The sequence below is a fragment of the Eriocheir sinensis genome, unplaced genomic scaffold (assembly GCF_024679095.1).
Source record: "Eriocheir sinensis breed Jianghai 21 unplaced genomic scaffold, ASM2467909v1 Scaffold1295, whole genome shotgun sequence".
Lineage (NCBI taxonomy): Eukaryota > Metazoa > Arthropoda > Malacostraca > Decapoda > Varunidae > Eriocheir > Eriocheir sinensis.
In genome coordinates, this window is record NW_026110623.1 from 1 (window position 1) to 18,535 (window position 18,535).

Sequence of the window (18,535 nt, forward strand, 5' to 3'; positions counted from 1 at the left end):
AAAAAAAAAAAAAAAAGCCCGCTATTTGCTGCTCCTACAAAAAGCTCAGAGGAGTGGCTGAAAGATTGATCAATTTCGGGAGGAGAGGTGTCCTGATCCTCCTCTTGAATCTATAAATCAAAATAATTTCCCACCATTAAAGTTCATTGAAAATAATTAGTATGTACAAAACCATTAGCACAAACACTGCAAAGAATAAGCAATGAAAGGGCTTGCTAAGTTACTTCCAAAACCCCTAAAATTAAGAAACATTATACTATTAAAATCAATGTTGTATGTTCTATCTTTATGCAACTATAGAATTAGTCAGTTACCATGACTATGATGAAAATTCCTGAGCCTTTCAAAACAACATATAGTTTACAATGAAAGTTATTATCACAAATCCAACATGAACACACACACACACAAACACACACACACACACACACACACACACACATACTGGACAATTACAGGAAAGACTGAACAATTATAAGTAGGGAGACTGGACCACACGAATGTAACTCAGGGCCTGTATACCACAACTAAGTAAACACACACACACAACCAGAAGGACCGGGGTTCGATTCTCCGGCCGGGTGAAGATAAGTTGGGTTTATCCTCTTTCACGTGTAGCCCCTGTTCACCTAGCAGTGAGTAGGTACACGACGTCAGGCAAGGAGTTGTGACCTTGTTGTCGCAGTGTGTTGTGTGTGAGTGGTCTCAGTCCTACCCAAAGATCTGTACTATGAGCTCTGAGCTCTTCCGTAGGGGAACGGCTGGCTGTCTCGAGAGAGACCCACAGCAGACCAAGAGGTGAATTACGCACACACACACACACACACACACACACTCAAACACAGAACTAATCCACCTTTCCGATGAAGTCAAAGAGGTTGAAGGTCGCCATCATGACCACGGGCATCCAGGACCCCATGCGGCAGGACACCACCTCCGTCACAATGCCCGGGTAGAGGCACAGCGTCAGGCGTCAAAGTATGCCAGCATGTAGTGCCACACGCTGCGGCCCACACGCCAGCGGGCCACCACACCACCTGGGAGGGACAGGAGATGGTGAGGAGGGAATAGATGGAGGAAGAAAGTGAGATAAAAGGAATGGAATAAGAGTGAAAGGAAATGAAGACATGATGGATGGATGGATGGAGTGAGGGATGGGAGGAAGTGAAAGAAGGGATGGCAAGAGAGGGAGGAAGGGAGGGAGGGAGTGAAAGGCTAGAGAATGAATGAGTGAAAGAGTGTGGGAGTAAAGGAGTGGAGTGAGGGAGTGAAGGGACAGAGAGGGAGCTAGGGAGTTAGAGATAAGAGAAGGTTGGAGGGAATGAAAGGATGGAGAGAATGAGGGAGAGAGGGAGGGATGGAAGGAGTGAGGGATAGAAGAAGGGATGGAGGGAGAGAGGAAACGAGGGAAGGAGTAAGAGAGGGAATATGGAGGGAGTAAGGGAAGAACTAAAAGGAGGGAGGGAGTAGATGAGACTGAGTGAGGAAGGGAGGGAGAGAGGGGGGAGGGAGAGAGGCAAGGGATTGAAAGGATAAATAAATATGAGGATAGGAGGGAAGGAGTTAGGGAGTGAGGGAGGGAGGGAGTGAAAGAAGGAAGGGAGGAAGGAGTAAATAGTGGAAAGAGAAAGTGTGTAGAGAGCGAGGGAGTGAGAGTGAGGGAGGAAAAGGGGGAAGAAGAGATGGCGGAGATGGGGGTTTATGAGGCTGTTTAATGACGGAGACAAGAAGAGTAAGTCTGATGTTTATGAGTTATTGGTTAGTGAGGGAGAAGCATGCAGCCACAGTGTATGCTCTCATAGATACAGAAAGGAGGAAAAGAAGTGAGGGAGTGGAAGCACGAGGGAGGAAGAAAAGGGAGAAGTGAGGGTTTATGAGGCTGTTTAATGAGAGAGACAAGAAAAGAGTAAGTCTGATGTTTATGAGTTATTGGTCAGTGAGGGAGAAGCATGCAGCCACAGTGTATGCTCTCATAGATACAGAAAGGAGGAAGAGAAGTGAGGGAGTGGAAGCACGAGGGAGGAAGAAAAGGAAGAAGTGAGGGTTTATGAGGCTGTTTAATGATGGAGACAAGAAAAGAGTAAGTCTGATGTTTATGAGTTATTGGTTAGTGAGGGAGAAGCATGAAGCCACAGTGTATGCTCTCATAGATACAGAAAGGAGGAAAAGAAGTGAGGGAGTGGAAGCACGAGGGAGGAAGAAAAGGGAGAAGTGAGGGTTTATGAGGCTGTTTAATGACGGAGACAAAAGAGTAAGTCTGATGTTTATGAGTTATTGGTCAGTGAGGGAGAAGCATGAAGCCACAGTGTATGCTCCCATTATAGATACAGAAAGGAGGAAGAGAAGTGAGGGAGTGGAAGCACGAGGGAGGAAGAAAAGGGAGAAGTGAGGGTTTATGAGGCTGTTTAATGATGGAGACAAGAAAAGAGTAAGTCTGATGTTTATGAGTTGTTGGTCAGCGAGAGAGAAGCATGAAGCCACAGTGTATGCTCTCATTTTAGATACAGAAAGGAGGAAGAGAAGTGAGTGCAAGCGTGACAGAAAAAGTACACACACACACACACACACACACACACACACACACACACACACACACACACACACAAAACCATCACACACCAACACTAAAACAAGCCAAAACAGACCCACTCATTCACATGCTTACGTTTGATGGCCGACCACATGCGGATGGAGCGGGTGTAGGCAGAGGTGCGGCCCGCCCTCACGTGGCCCAGGATGACGTGCTCCACCCTGTAGCTGGGCGCCTGGGAGTCCACGGGATCCACAGAGGCGGAGACGGGCAGGGTGGAGGCGGAGTGGAAGGTTGCGGTGGAGTCTGATGGAGTGACCGTGCTGCCGATGGGACCGACCTCAACCTGTGATGGAGAGAGGAATTGTTGTTGTTGTTGTTGTTTCTACTTTTTTGCTTTTCAAATTTTTCTCATTTTCTATCATTATCTATCTATGTCACCTCGAACATACAAATTGGGAGTCCTTTTACTGTTTCTACTTCTTTGCTTTTCATATTTTTCTCTTTATCTATCATTTTTTCTTTATTATACATACGATTGGGAGTATTTTTTTCATTTCTCCTTTATTACTTTACATATTTTTCTCATTTTCTATCATTATCTTTTTATGTTACGTCAAACACAAAAATTTGGGAGTACTTTTTTATTTACATTTTTTTTCACTTTTCATGTTTTTCTCTATTGTTTTCTTTATGTCTACGAGACCATACAATTGGGCGTACAGGTAACTCTCGATTTACGCGAGTATTGTGTCCTTGAAGAGGTCGCGTAAATCAAAAACAATGTAAATCAAACAAGAGGGAGGTTTCTATCGAAAAATAAATATTCACTTCATTCAGTGGAGAGAGAGAGAGAGAGAATATCCATACCACTGAGATATCCACTCAGGCACTCAGTCTCAGCCTCACTCGTGTGAGAAAGAAATGAGAGACACCATGAGCGACTGGCTAGTATTGGTACCGGTACCGAGCAGTCTGGTGCTGGTACTGTACCGTATTGCTGGTACCATTAGTACCAGTACTGGTACCGGTACCTGCCCAGTGCCCACCCCTATTGTTCAGTAGCGTGGCAGCGTGGGTACTGTATTATTGTTCTAGTGGCGCGCGGGAAGAACTGAGCTCAGATGTGTGGCCGCGGCGCTGTGTGAGTCCAGTTGCGTGAGACATCTGGTGGCCACTCCACAGCAGCGAGGGTGTTGTTGTTGTTGAGTAGCGTGGCAGCATGGGTACTGTATTGTTGTTCAAGTTGCGCGTGGGAAGAACTGAGCTCAGCTGTGTGGCCGCGGCGCCGTGTGAGTCCAGTTGCGTGAGACATCTGGTGGCCACTCCATAAAATATCGCGTATAAGTGAAAAAATGTGTAAATTAAACATTTATTTGGATTTTGGACCCTACGTTATTTCAAAAACGCGTAAACCAAACTTACATAAATCAAGAGTTACCAGTATTTTTTTTTTATTTCTACTTTTTTCACTTTTCATATTTTCCTCATTTTCCATCATTATCTATCTATGCCACCTCGAACATACAACTTGGGAGTCCTTTTACTGTTTCTACTTCCTTGCTTTTCATATTTTTCTCTTTATCTATCATTACTTTCTTCACCTTACCCTGACCATTCAACTGGGAGTCCCATCTTACTTTCTACTTCTTTACTAATCACATCTTCCACTCATTATAATCATTTTACCAACTTAACCTTACAAAGACAATAAAGCTCTACAGCATACCAGGATGGGGTAGTCTGAGGTGGGGCAGTCTGAGGGCTCCAGCGTGATGCACATGAGGTCCTCGTTGTCCTCGGCCGAGTGGCACTGGTTGAGGTAAAACTGGAAGGCAATGCACGGACTGTCAGGTCGAGACGAGTGGGTGAAAAATAATGACAACCACAACAAACAAAAATAAAACAAAACAAAACACACACAAAAAAAGATAAAATTGTGGGTCTACTGCGACACGTGAAAATAATGATAACCACAACAACAACAACAAAACAAAAGTAAATAAATAAATAAATAAAATAAAAAGTAAAATAAGATAAAATAGTGCTGTGACATGTGAGAATAATTATAGAAAAAAAAGTGCGGGTCTACTGTGACACTTGAAAAAAAAAAATAATAATAAATAAATAATAAAAATAAATAAAATAAATAAATAAATAAATAAATAAATAAATAAATAAATAAATAAATAAATAAATAAAAAAAAAAGCGGGTCTACTGCGACACGTACCTGAATGAACGTTGTTTTCTGCACGGCGAGGTGAGTGCCGAGGCAGACGAGGACGAAGACGATTGACAGCACGAAGAAGATCATGGTGTTGGTGCGCTGGTCGTCCAGGAGCAGCTTGGTGACGATGCGATTCCCGGAGATGATGAGTCCTGCCGTGCCTGGTGGGGATGGAGGGGGGGGGGGGGGGGATTAATTTATTAAGACATTTCATTCATCTGTTTTTATTTTTGTGAGTGTGTGTGTATGTGTGTGTGTGTAATAGATGGGAGAGGCAGGAGGGGGAAAGACAGGCAGGGAAAGGGAAGAAAAGGCAGGGAAAGGGAAGAAAAGGAAGGGAAGGGAAGGAAAGGGAAAAATAAGAGGGAGTAAGGCAAGAAAGATATAACAGGGAAGGGAAAGGAAAGGGAGAGAAGGAATATGAAGGGAAGGAAAGGGAAAACGAAGGGGTAAGGTAAGAAAAACAGGGAAGGAAAAGGAAAGGAAACGGAGAGAAGGAAAATAAAAGGAAGGAAAGGAAGAACAGGGAAAGAAAAGGAAAAAGGATGGGTAAGCTAAGAGAGATAAGACAAGGAAGGAAAAAGGAGGGAAGGAAGGGGTAAGGTAAAGAAGGAAAAAAATGGGATGGGTTTAATAGGGTAAAGGAAGGGAAGGAAATAGTGGGATAAGGTAAGATAGGAAAGGAAAGGAAAGGAATGGAAGGATATACACAAAAACATCCATGAAAATATATATTACTGTGTGTGTGCGTGCGTGTGTGTGTGTGTGTGTGTGTGTACAAGATATATAGATAGATAGAAAAAGTGAAATGAAAGACAAAAAAGAAAAGAAGATAAGAAAGAAGGAAATAAAGAAAGCAGGCAAGAAAATGAGAAAGAAAAGCAGAAAAATTAAATAATATAGGGAGAGACATGTGTGTGTGTGTGTGTGTGTGTGTGTGTGTACTTACTCTCGCCCGTCATGACTGCCTGTGTGTACCTCTTGGGCAGCATTCCTGTGTAGCCGTAGAAACTTGACTGTTGAACTGGAGGAGAGAGAGCGAGGGAGTGTTAGTGAGGGAATAAAAAGTTAGCACACACAACCACATACATAAAGACAACTAGGTACAAAAGTCTGGCCCAAATCTTTACTTTCCAAACTACCCTCCACAGATTCTATCACTCTCTAGGTAGGAAAGGAAGGGAAAAGAAGGGTAGGAAGGGGTAGGGTAAAGAAGGGAAAAAGGGATGGGTTTAATAGGGAAAGAAAGGGAAGGGAAAGATACAAAAGTCTGGCCCATATCTTTACTTTCCAAACTACCCTCCACAGATTCTATCACTCTCTAGGTAGGATTGGAAGGGAAAAGAAGGTTAGGAAGGGGTATGTTAATGATGGGAAAAAGGGATGGGTTTAATAGGGAAAGAAAGGGAAGGGAAAGATACAAAAGTCTGGCCCATATCTTTACTTTCCAAACTACCCTCCACAGATTCTATCACTCTCTAGGTAGGAAAGGAAGGGAAAAGAAGGGTAGGAAGGGGTAAGATAAGGAAGGGAAAAAGGGATGGGTTTAATAGGGAAAGAAAGGGAACGGAAAGAGACAAAAGTCTGGCCCAAATCTTTACTTTCCAAACTACCTCCACAGATTCTATTACTCTCTAGGTAGTAAAGGAAGGGAAAAGAAGGGTAGGAAGGGGTAAGATAAGGAAGGGAAAAAATGGGATGTGTTTAATAGGGAAAGGAAGGGAAAAGAAGGGTAGGAAGGGGTAAGATAAGGAAGGGAAAAAGGGATGGGTTTAATAGGGAAAGAAAGGGAAGGGAAAGATACAAAAGTCTGGCCCAAATCTTTACTTTCCAAACTACCCTCCACAGATTCTATGCCTCTCTAGGTAGGAAAGGAAGGGAAAAGAAGGGTAGGAAGGGGTAAGATAAGGAAGGGAAAAAATGGGATGTGTTTAATAGGGAAAGGAAGGGAAGGGAAAAGTACAAAAGTCTGGCACAAATCTTTACTTTCCAAACTACCCTCCACAGATTCTATGCCTCTCTAGGTAAGAAAGGAAGGGAAAAGAAGGGTAGGAAGGGGTAAGATAAGGAAGGGAAAAAATGGGATGTGTTTAATAGGGAAAGGAAGGGAAAAGAAGGGTAGGAAGGGGTAAGATAAGGAAGGGAAAAAGGGATGTGTTTAATAGGGAAAGGAAGGGAAGGGAAAGGTTCAAAAGTCTGGCACAAATCTTTACTTTCCAAACTACCCTCCACAGATTCTATGCCTCTCTCTGCACTTTATCTCCAGTTTCCTTTCTGGCTGATCTATCTCTGCTGTGGTAGGTGGTCACTGTTCTTCCCCTAAACCTATCAACAGTGCTGTCACGAAGGGCTCTGTTCTGTCTCTCACTCTCTTTCTGTTGTTCTATAATAATCTTCTTTCCATAACAAACTGTCCTATCCACTCATACATGCACTGATAACGAGATACATTGATAAACATAACTAGAAAAATACAATCAGATTCATACAACTAGGTAAATACAACTAAGATAGATACCTCTCCACCTGAAACTGACCTCTCCTTTGGCTACTCTTTACTTTTGTCTACTATGGGAGTGGCGAGTAGCGGGCTTTTTTTTTTTTGCACTTTTCATTGCCCGTGAGCCGTCTCCTTTGTTGTAAAATAAGAAAGAAAAGAAAAAAGAACACCCTAAACCACAATGACCTCCCCTCTTATATATACACCCACCCACACCCACACACCTGTACACCCGAAGGCCACCACCGACACGGACAGCAGGGTGATGCGGTAAGACAGGCTGGGCGGGAATGTGTCGGGCCACCAGATCTCAAAGAAACTCACGAACACCAGCATCACCAGCGACACCACGTACCCTGCAGCATGAGGAGGGGGAGGGGGGAGAAGCCTTCATATTTATGTTCATTTATCATCACCACTATCTCTCCCCCTTTCACCATCATATTAATTCATCATTGTTATCTCTCCCTCATTATCATCATCATTGTCATCTCCCCCTTCCATCATCATATTAATTCATCATTGTTATCTCTCTCTCATTATCATATTCATTCATCGTCATTGTTATCTCTCCCTCCTCCTCATCACCATCATTGTTGTCTCTGCCTCACCGAAGACGATCCTTGTGTTGAGTGGCACCAGCTCCACCAGAAGGTTGTTGAGCAGCACCGCACCAAAGGCCACAAAGATGTACACGATGGAGATGTCAAACACGATGGTGGTGCCCGGGTACCTCCGCTGGAAGTAGTCCACGGCGATGGTGAAGCTGTGGGGGGGAGACAGTGGTGGTGGTGGTGGTGAGGGTAAGGTGGTGAGAGGTAAGGTGGATGGGAGTGGTGATGGTAAGAGGACTGTGATGCTGTGTGTGTGTGTGTGTGTGTGTGTGTGTGTGGTGAAGGTAATGTGGTGGGAGTGATGTGTGTGTGTGTGGTAGTGGTGGTGAAAGTATTGTAGTGGGAGTGATGTGAGTGAGTGTGTGGTAGTGGTGGTGAAAGTATTGTAGTGGGAGTGATGTGTGTGTGGTACGTGGTGGTGGTGGTGAGGTGGATGTGGTGGTGGTGTGTGTGTTGTGGTGGAGGTGGTGGTAAGGGATATGTTACTCTTTCTTTTCCCTTCCCACGACCTCATATCACTTTCCTCTTTCTGTCCTCTCCTTAGTTAAGCATATATCCCTCCCACACCCCTTAGCCTCCCTTCCCTTGCTTCCTCCCTTCCTCTCCATAACTAAAAATGCCTCCCTCCCACACCCCTTGCCCTTCCTTCCTCCCTTCCTCTCTAAAGCTAACCATATATCCCTTCCACACCCCTTGCCCTTCCCTCCTCCCTTCCTCTCTAAAGCTAACCATATATCCCTTCCACACCCCTTACCCTTCCCTCCCTTCCCTTCCCCTCCACAGCTAACCATATATCCCTTCCACACCCCTTACCCTTCCTTCCCTTCCCTTCCTCTCCATAGCTAACCATATATCCTTTCCACACCCCTTACCCTTCCTTCCCTTCCCTTCCTCTCCATAGCTAACCATACATCCCTTCCACACCCCTTACCCTTACCCCGTTTCCTCCTCCCTTTCTCCTTATAGCTGTCCATCTCTTCCTCCTCTAACCCCTTACCCTTCCCGCGATCCCTTCCTTCTCTTTCTCCTCCCTTCCTTTCCTTAGTGAACCATCCCTCCTGCACTGCTAACCCTACTCTCTCTTACTTCCCTTTTTCTCTATTGCCAACCATCAAGATTTCCCTCTCCACCTTCCCCCTCATTTCACTCCGCACACCCACCTGTTGTAAGGCAGCAGGAAGCCAACCCCCGCCAGCACTAGGGCCAGGTAGATAAGGCTGCAGGTGTCCTCTGGGGGCGACACGTGCCTCCCGGGCCCATCATGCTCATCATCGTCATCATCATCGTCCACACCGAACCGACTGTAAGGAAGGGATGCGAGAGTTAGATTGTTATTATTTTTGAGGGATATGTTGTGCAAGAGGAGTGAGGAAGGGTCTAGTTGAGGGTAGGTTAGGCTAGGAAGGATGAGGAAGGCTGGAGGTAGGGTAGGTTAGGTTAGGAAGGGTGAGGAAGGCTGTAGTTGTGGGTAGGTTAGGCTAGGAAGGGTGAGGAAGGCTGTAGTTGAGGGTAGGTTAGGTAGGAAGGGTGGGGAAGGCTGTAGTTGAGGGTAGGTTAGGTAGGAAGGATTAGGAAGGCTGTAGTTGAGGGTAGGTTAGGTAGGAAGGGTGAGGAAGGCTGTAGTTGAGGGTAGGTTAGGTAGGAAGGGTGGGGAAGGCTGTAGTTGAGGGTAGGTTAGGTAGGAAGGGTGAGGAAGGCTGTAGTTGAGGGTAGGTTAGGTAGGAAGGGTGAGGAAGGCTGTAGTTGAGGGTAGGTTAGGTTAGGAAGGATTAGGAAGGCTGTAGTTGAGGGTAGGTTAGGTTAGGAAGGAAGGGTGAGGAAGGCTGTAGTTGAGGGTAGGTTAGGTAGGAAGGATGAGGAAGGCTGTAGTTGAGGGTAGGTTAGGAAGGAAGGGTGAGGAAGGCTGTAGTTGAGGGTAGGTTAGGAAGGAAGGGTGAGGAAGGCTGTAGTTGTGGGTAGGTTAGGAAGGAAGGGTGAGGAAGGCTGTAGTTGAGGGTAGGTTAGGAAGGAAGGGTGAGGAAGGCTGTAGTTGAGGGTAGGTTAGGAAGGAAGGGTGAGGAAGGCTGTAGTTGAGGGTAGGTTAGGTTAGGAAGGGTGAGGAAGGCTGTAGTTGAGGGTAGGTTAGGAAGGAAGGGTGAGGAAGGCTGTAGTTGAGGGTAGGTTAGGAAGGAAGGGTGAGGAAGGCTGTAGTTGAGGTAGGTTAAGGAAGGGTGAGGAAGGCTGTAGTTGAGGGTAGGTTAGGAAGGAAGGGTGAGGAAGGCTGTAGTTGAGGTGGGTTAGGTTAGTTAGGAAGGGTGAGGAAGGCTGTAGTTGAGGGTAGGTTAGGTTAGGAAGGGTGAGGAAGGAGGCTGTAGTTGAGGAAGGGTGGAGTTAGGTAGGAAGGGTGAGGAAGGCTGTAGTTGAGGGTAGGTTAGGTTAGGAAGGGTGAGGGAAGGCTGTAGTTGAGGGGGTTAGGAAGGAAGAAGGGTGAGGAAGGCTGTAGTTGAGGGTTAGGAAGGATGAGGAAGGCTGTAGTTGAGGGTAGGTTAGGAAGGAAGGGTGAGGAAGGCTGTAGTTGAGGGTAGGTTAGGAAGGAAGGGTGAGGAAGGCTGTAGTTGAGGGTAGGGTAGGTTAGGAAGGAAGGGTGAGGAAGGCTGTAGTTGAGGGTAGGTTAGGTTAGGAAGGGTGAGGAAGGCTGTAGTTGAGGGTAGGTTAGGAAGGAAGGGTGAGGAAGGCTGTAGTTGAGGGTAGGTTAGGAAGGAAGGGTGAGGAAGGCTGTAGTTGAGGGTAGGGTAGGTTAGGAAGGAAGGGTGAGGAAGGCTGTAGTTGAGGGTAGGTTAGGTTAGGAAGGGTGAGGAAGGCTGTAGTTGAGGGTAGGGTAGGTTAGGAAGGGTGAGGAAGGCTGTAGTTGAGGGTAGGTTAGGTTAGGAAGGGTGAGGAAGGCTGTAGTTGAGGGTAGGTTAGGTTAGGAAGGGTGAGGAAGGCTGTAGTTGTGGGTGGGTTAGGTAGGAAGGAAGGGTGAGGAAGGCTGTAGTTGAGGGTAGGGTAGGTTAGGAAGGGTGAGGAAGGCTGTAGTTGAGGGTAGGTTAGGAAGGAAGGGTGAGGAAGGCTGTAGTTGAGGGTAGGTTAGGTTAGGAAGGAAGGGTGAGGAAGGCTGTAGTTGAGGGTAGGTTAGGTAGGAAGGGTGAGGAAGGCTGTAGTTGAGGGTAGGTTAGGTTAGGTTAGGAAGGGTGAGGAAGGCTGTAGTTGAGGGTAGGTTAGGAAGGAAGGGTGAGGAAGGCTGTAGTTGAGGGTAGGTTAGGTTAGGTTAGGAAGGGTGAGGAAGGCTGTAGTTGAGGGTAGGTTAGGTTAGGAAGGGTGAGGAAGGCTGTAGTTGAGGGTAGGTTAGGTTAGGTTAGGAAGGGTGAGGAAGGCTGTAGTTGAGGGTAGGTTAGGTAGGAAGGGTGAGGAAGGCTGTAGTTGAGGGTAGGTTAGGTTAGGAAGGATGAGGAAGGCTGTAGTTGAGGGTAGGTTAGGTAGGAAGGGTGAGGAAGGCTGTAGTTGAGGGTAGGTTAGGTTAGGAAGGGTGAGGAAGGCTGTAGTTGAGGGTAGGTTAGGTTAGGTAGGAAGGGTGAGGAAGGCTGTAGTTGAGGGTAGGTTAGGTTAGGTTAGGAAGGATGAGGTTGGCTGTAGTTGTGGGTAGGTTTGGTAGGAAGGGTGAGGAAGGCTGTAGTTGAGGGTAGGTTAGGTTAGGTAGGAAGGGTGAGGAAGGCTGTAGTTGAGGGTAGGGTAGGTTAGGTAGGAAGGGTGAGGAAGGCTGTAGTTGAGGGTAGGTTAGGTAGGAAGGGTGAGGAAGGCTGTAGTTGAGGGGTGGGTTAGTGGGAAGGGTGAGGAAGGCTGTAGTTGAGGGTAGGGTAGGTTAGGTAGGAAGGGTGAGGAAGGCTGTAGTTGAGGGTAGGTTAGGTTAGGAAGGAATGGTGAGGAAGGCTGTAGTTGAGGTGGGATTAGGTTAGGAAGGGTGAGAAGGCTGTAGTTGTGGGTAGGTTAGGAAGGAAGGGTGAGGAAGGCTGTAGTTGTGGGTAGGTTAGGAAGGAAGGGTGAGGAAGGCTGTAGTTGTGGGTAGGTTAGGAAGGAAGGGTGAGGAAGGCTGTAGTTGAGGGTAGGTTAGGAAGGAAGGGTGAGGAAGGCTGTAGTTGAGGGTAGGTTAGGTTAGGAAGGGTGAGGAAGGCTGTAGTTGAGGGTAGGTTAGGAAGGAAGGGTGAGGAAGGCTGTAGTTGAGGGTAGGTTAGGAAGGAAGGGTGAGGAAGGCTGTAGTTGAGGGTAGGTTAGGAAGGAAGGGTGAGGAAGGCTGTAGTTGAGGGTAGGTTAGGAAGGAAGGGTGAGGAAGGGTCTAGTTGAGGGTAGGTTAGGCTAGGAAGGGTGAGGAAGGCTGTAGTTGAGGGTAGGTTAAGTTAGGAAGGATGAGGAAGGCTGTAGTTGAGGGTAGGTTAGGTTAGGAAGGGTGAGGAAGGCTGTAGTTGTGGGTAGGTTAGGAAGGAAGGCTGTAGTTGAGGGTAGGTTAGGTTAGGAAGGGTGAGGAAGGCTGTAGTTGAGGGTAGGTTAGGAAGGAAGGGTGAGGAAGGCTGTAGTTGAGGGTAGGTTAGGAAGGAAGGGTGAGGAAGGCTGTAGTTGAGGGTAGGTTAGGAAGGAAGGGTGAGGAAGGCTGTAGTTGTGGGTAGGTTAGGTAGGAAGGAAGGGTGAGGAAGGCTGTAGTTGAGGGTAGGTTAGGAAGGAAGGGTGAGGAAGGCTGTAGTTGTGGGTAGGTTAGGTAGGAAGGGTGAGGAAGGCTGTAGTTGAGGGTAGGTTAGGAAGGAAGGGTGAGGAAGGCTGTAGTTGAGGGTAGGTTAGGTAGGAAGGGTGAGGAAGGCTGTAGTTGAGGGTAGGTTAGGTAGGAAGGGTGAGGAAGGCTGTAGTTGAGGGTAGGTTAGGAAGGGTGAGGAAGGCTGTAGTTGAGGGTAGGTTAGGTAGGAAGGGTGAGGAATGCTGTAGTTGTGGGTAGGTTAGGAAGGAAGGGTGAGGAAGGCTGTAGTTGAGGGTAGGTTAGGTAGGAAGGGTGAGGAAGGCTGTAGTTGAGGGTAGGTTAGGAAGGAAGGGTGAGGAAGGCTGTAGTTGAGGGTAGGTTAGGTAGGAAGGGTGAGGAAGGCTGTAGTTGAGGGTAGGTTAGGAAGGAAGGGTGAGGAAGGCTGTAGTTGTGGGTAGGTTAGGAAGGAAGGGTGAGGAAGGCTGTAGTTGAGGATAGGTTAGGTTAGGAAGGGTGAGGAAGGCTGTAGTTGAGGGTAGGTTAGGAAGGAAGGGTGAGGAAGGCTGTAGTTGAGGGTAGGTTAGGAAGGAAGGGTGAGGAAGGCTGTAGTTGAGGGTAGGTTAGGAAGGAAGGGTGAGGAAGGCTGTAGTTGAGGGTAGGTTAGGTTAGGAAGGCTGTAGTTGAGGGTAGGTTAGGAAGGAAGGGTGAGGAAGGCTGTAGTTGAGGGTAGGTTAGGTTAGGAAGACTGTAGCTGGAGGTAGGGTAGGTTAATGTCCGCATGACAGGTGGAGTGAGGTGTGGGTGCAGTAAGGTGACAGGTTACTGGTGCCGTGCCTAGTACCGCCAGTAAAACGAGGATCAAGCCTCCACCTGTGCCCCTGAAACTACACCTCACCCACCATGAGTATATTATGGGGGATTCTGGGGCTGCCCTGTGTAGGCCACTCGTCCTCTCCCAGTCTCCCTGTATTTCTATGTTCTTGTATCTGTTCCTCAATATCGAAGTGCTTTTCATCTGCTCCTCAATGTCGAGGTGCTTTCATCTGCTCCCCAGGCCCCAAGTGGCTGTTGAGCAGATTAAATCACCAAAGCGGGCAACCACGTAATGAGCCAATAGGCTTTCTGTTGCCTGCATTTCCATGTTTCCATGTTTCCATGTTAGGTAGGAAGGGTGAGGGTGGCTGTATGTAACTGTGGGTAGGTTAGGTTAGTAAGGATGAGGGTGAGGTATATACTGTCAGGTAATGTACTGTCAGGAATGTAGTGTCAGTTGGACGTACACTCAGATATCTAGTTCAAGGCTATCCTATGTACTGCCAGTCTTCTGTACAAACCCCTCCAGTTCTTGTAAACTGAGATATCTAGTACAAGGCTATCCTATGTACAGCCAGTCTTCTGTACAAGCCCCTCCAGTTCTTGTACACTCAGATATCTAGTAGAAGGCTATCCAATATACCGCCAGTCTTCTGTACAAGCCCCTCCAGTTCTCACCTGCCATAAGCCTCTCCGTTCATCGCTGGTGTGTGTCCCTGGCTTGCATCGGCCTAGCCTTCACCCTGCAGACCAGAGAAGATGTTGCACTCAGTTGAAAGGAAAGATAATCATTAGATGGTTAACGTGTATACTTATATTTTGTTATGTCATTTTTTTTTTAACGGCAAGGGAAGCAGCTCAAAGGCAAAAACCAAAACAGCAGAAAAAAATCCTGCGAAACGCTGCTCTGAACAAAAGCAGAAAGAACGAGAGGCCAAAAAAGAGGTCAATTTCGGGTGAAGAGGCATCTTGATACTCTACATGTCGATCGATTGCTAAAAAATCAGGTATTGTTTCTTTACAAGTTCATGCTTATAAACCTTGAGCCTGTTGATAGGTGAAGAAGTACTGCCTCAGAAACCACAAGTCAGTAAGAAATGGCTGCCTGAATATGTACAACACCTTTGAAGCTACGTGAAGACTGCAAAAACTTCATCCGAACAAAATGCTTGATCAAAAAGAATAAGTAATCAGACTTAATTATTAATGATCAGCATGATATACAAATTGACTTTCCTTGCACTCAGCCTGACTTGCGTTCTCTTCCAGTACAATAAACGTTAGTAACAAAATCACTCAAATTTAACCTCTTGACTGTGGATTTCCTACAAGAAGACATCATCAAGCTACAGGAGTGGAACAAAAAGTGGCTGCTACGATTTAGTGAAGAAAAATGTAAAGTCCTGTACCTTGGGAAGGGATATCCAGCATACCAATACCACATGGGAAACACTCCACTATCCACCACAAAGGCAGAGAAAGACCTGGGAGTGTATGTTACCAGGCTACCAGTGAAGGCCAAATCTGTGCCAATCGCAGCAGACGGGTTAACAAATAAACAACTAATAGTCCTGTACAGCATCAAACAATGAGCACAAAGCCTCAACTACGCATAAAACTACTACTTTCTCTCTTGATTCAATAAAAAAAATAGGAAGAAGGAAATTAATGGTGAGGAAAAAAAAAAAAAAAAAAAAAAAAAAAATGTGGAAATTATCTTCTTGTAACCCATTCATAATTTCCTCAGTTTTATCAAGGTATTTTTCCTTATGACAGGGAGAAAGAAGGAAAAAGGCAGGAAGAAAGAGAATAACTACGTTCCTCTTCCTGTCATTTTAGCATATATATATTTTCATTGTCACTGGTTATCCTTAAATCTACTCTTAATTTTCTTGTCTAAGTATATGCTTTTGATGAGAGAATTAAAGGAAGAGTAAAACAGAAAGAGCTAGAGTACCTTAATTATTACTTACTTTTCCCAATATACTCAATTTTCATTAGTAGTAATCTTTAAATTTCCAATCAGTTTTCATGTGTGTAATCATTTGACAAAGAGAAAGGACTAAAATGACAGTTAGAAAGAAAATGGAGATATGTAGGGTGTATATACTTTTACTGTCCCTTCCTTCTCTTTTGCTTTCAATATAAACCCCTTTGTGATTTCTTTTTCATTTTCTTATTTGCTTCCTTCTGACAGAGAAAGGAAAAAGAGACAAGAAAACAGAGGAACAAGATGTAGTTATTATTAATTGTCTCTCTAGCTCCTGGCCTTTTGCTGTCTGTTCCTCCCTCACTAATAAGTAAAAACTCCTTTAATTTCTTCTCTTTGTTCTCTTAAATGAGAAAAAGAGCGATACAGATAAGAAGAAAATACAGAAATGTGCTCTCTCTATTATCTCTTCTCTGTTTCTCACTTTTAATCTTCAAAATTGCCTCTTTGTTACGTTTGACAAAGAGACAAAGGCAGATAAAAACAGGAACAAAGAAACAGAAAGTTGATGAAATGATCTCTCTCTCTCTCTCTCTCTCTCTCTCTCTCTCTCTCTCTCTCTCTCTCTCTCTCCTGCCCTTTCTTTGTTTCTCCCTCATTTTTAATATCTTCAGTTGTCTCTTTGTTCCCATGACAGAGAAAAGACAGATAAGGACATGAAGAAAGAGAAAACAGAAAAGTTGTGCCTATATTTGCCATTTACTGTCTCTTCTATTCTTTCCCTCACTTGAAGCCCCTTTCAAATTTCTTTTTAGTTTTCTTCGACAAAGAGAAAGGCAGATGAAGAAAGGAAGAAAGGAAATACAGAAATGTTGGGTGCATATTAGCTTTTTGCTGTTTCCTGTTTCTCCTATCCTCCAATTTTTTCCTCACTAGTAGTCTTTTTCAAAACTGTAATTTCTTCCTTGCAAGAGAGAAAAAGACACACACAAAAAAAGGAAGAAGGAAAACACAGGAATGTGGCGTGTGTTCATATCTACCTAAAATAGTCTCTCTCCTGTCATTTCCCTATTTCACTCTCATTATAGTTCCATTAAAATTGCTTCCTTGCTCCCTTTGACAGAGAAAGACAGAAAGAGAAAAAACACTCTGTCTCTCTCCTGTCCTTTCCCGGTTTCTCCCTCACTATAATAGCTCCTTTAAAATTGCTTCTTCGTTCCCTTTGACACAGAAAAAGACAGAGGAAAAGACGGAATGAAAAAAAACAATCATGGTGGATACATGTATATATATTTACCTTTTGACATCTCTCTTTCCTGTTTCTTTCCCACTTTTGAATTGCTTCTTTGTTCCCTTCGACACAGAGAAAGACAGCAAATAAAACAAGAAAAAAACAGGACTTAACGTGGTGTGCGTGGATATTTACCGATCTTGCTGTCTTTCTCCCATTCTTTCCCTCACCATTTTGTCCTTATTTTTAGCTCCATGGAAATCCCCAGAGAAAGACAGCGGAAAAAAAACCAGGAAGAGAAAAAAAAGAGAGAAAACACATAACGTGGTGTGCGTGGATATTTACCTCTTGCCGTCTTTCTCCCATTCTTTCCCTCACCATTTTGTCCTAATTTGAACCTCCATGGAAGTCCCCAGAGAAAGACAGGAAGAGAAAAAAAATTGGAAGAGAAAAACAAAAACGTGGCGAGCGTGGGTATTTACCTTTTTGCTGTCTTTCATCTGTTCTTTCCCCATCTATTTCGTCTTCAATTGTAGCTCCATGGAATAAATTAAGTCCCCAGAGAAAGACAGCAGATAAAGAAAAACAGGAAGAGAAAACAAACAAAAACGTGGTGCGCGTGGATATTTACCTCTTGCCGTCTTGCTCCTGTTCTTTCCCTCTCTACTTCGTCCTCATTTGTAGCTCCATGGAAGTCCTCGTGTATTTGTGATGTGCTTTGCCCAGTGTCGTCTTTCCCCTCGTCCTTATTTTGTTTATTAGTTCGTGTGTGCGTGTTCGTTGTTGCCTTCTTTCTCGCCCTGTTGTTTGTTGTCCTTCTGCCGCAGTGGTGCCAAGTCCTTCTTTTGACCTTCTTGTATCGCTTCTTATTATAGGTGGTTCTTTTTCTCACTCCTATACTTCACTCTGCGCTGGGTTCTGTTTTTTTTTTCTATAATACTACACTTTCGCAGATTTTCTTTCCTTTGTTTTCTTCACATATTATGGTCTACGTAAGGTCTTTTTGCATTTCCCTTTTCTGTCCGTTTCCTCGTTTTTAATTACATTTTTTCTGCAACAATAAACTATCAATCAATCAATCATTTCTCGTTTACTGCTGTTCTGATTGATTGATTGATAGTTATTATTACTGGAAATTGCTTAAAGGGAGGAGGGAGGAACATGCCATCCCAACCCCCAGGCAGGACAGAGTGTGATTATACAACTATTAATACGTGTGTAGGTAGCACCATGAAATTAAAAAGATACAATGGTAGTTTTTTTTCCCCTTGCGGTCTCTTGTTAATTCATTTTCGTTTTTTCAGTTCTGCTGCTGCCCGCATGTGGGTTGCTTGGTTTACGCTTCCGTCCCCAACGCTGACTTTGTTACTTATGACAAGCAAAGCCAATTAATTAAGAAACGTCGCCTTGCTCGGTCCAGGCAGCTTCTCCGGCGGGAGCGTGCTTAAATTAATTCCTCCCTTCCTGGGAATGAGCCATCTGTTCTGAACGAATGAACTATATTTGTTAAGGTGGAGGAGTTATCTAACATATATTTTAGTCTCCATTTTACATTTTTTTCCCAGCATACCGTAAAAATTTGCATTCATACATGTTTGCAGACCTGGCAACACTGACTGTACTGATCAATGATGGCGTCGAGGAGACCGTCTTGTCCAAAGGATTTTCTGAAACACCATTTTATTTTCCATGTTTATGATTCATGATGTGTATTTATGTAATTTTTCAATATACTTGACAGCTGTTTTAGCAGTCTTGGTAATTTCTAGGGGTTATCAACTACAATAATGGCACAGAAGGAATAACGATCGAGGGATTAATACAAAGTCTTATTTCACTTTTGTCTTTTTCTGTAAGCTGCGTGATCTGTGTTTATATTGATTTCGTTCATGTTTGATTGCTGTGGATTGTTGGGAATCGAAATAACAATGGCATGTGAAAAAAAAAAAGA

The 18,535-nt window shown here is 44.8% G+C and overlaps 1 protein-coding gene across 1 annotated transcript; it reads right to left on the reverse strand.

Annotated features, from left to right (window-relative positions):
• Positions 1–973: 973 nt before the first annotated feature.
• LOC126989772 (equilibrative nucleoside transporter 4-like) lies at positions 974–17,496 on the reverse strand. Its single transcript, XM_050848379.1, has 10 exons — positions 17,216–17,496; positions 14,102–14,166; positions 9,033–9,173; positions 7,870–8,024; positions 7,483–7,614; positions 5,708–5,782; positions 4,762–4,919; positions 4,260–4,358; positions 2,650–2,876; positions 974–1,037 (listed from the first exon to the last, which is right to left on the reverse strand). The coding sequence occupies exons 2-10, from the start codon at positions 14,122–14,124 to the stop codon at positions 974–976; spliced, it is 1,074 nt and encodes a 357-aa protein (XP_050704336.1). The 5' UTR covers positions 14,125–14,166; positions 17,216–17,496.
• Between the last annotated feature and the right edge of the window lie 1,039 nt (positions 17,497–18,535).

Bases quoted from the DNA above. Each gene is read 5' to 3' on its own strand.
- LOC126989772 (XM_050848379.1), bottom strand. From the start codon at position 14,124: ATGAACGGAGAGGCTTATGGCAG. The intron at 8,025-9,032 runs GTGGGTGTGCGG...TCCCCCCCACAG, and splicing joins TTCCTGCTGCCTTACAACAG to CTTCACCATCGCCGTGGACT. The intron at 1,038-2,649 runs GTGGGTCTGTTT...TGTCCCTCCCAG, and splicing joins AAACGTAAGCATGTGAATGA to GTGGTGTGGTGGCCCGCTGG.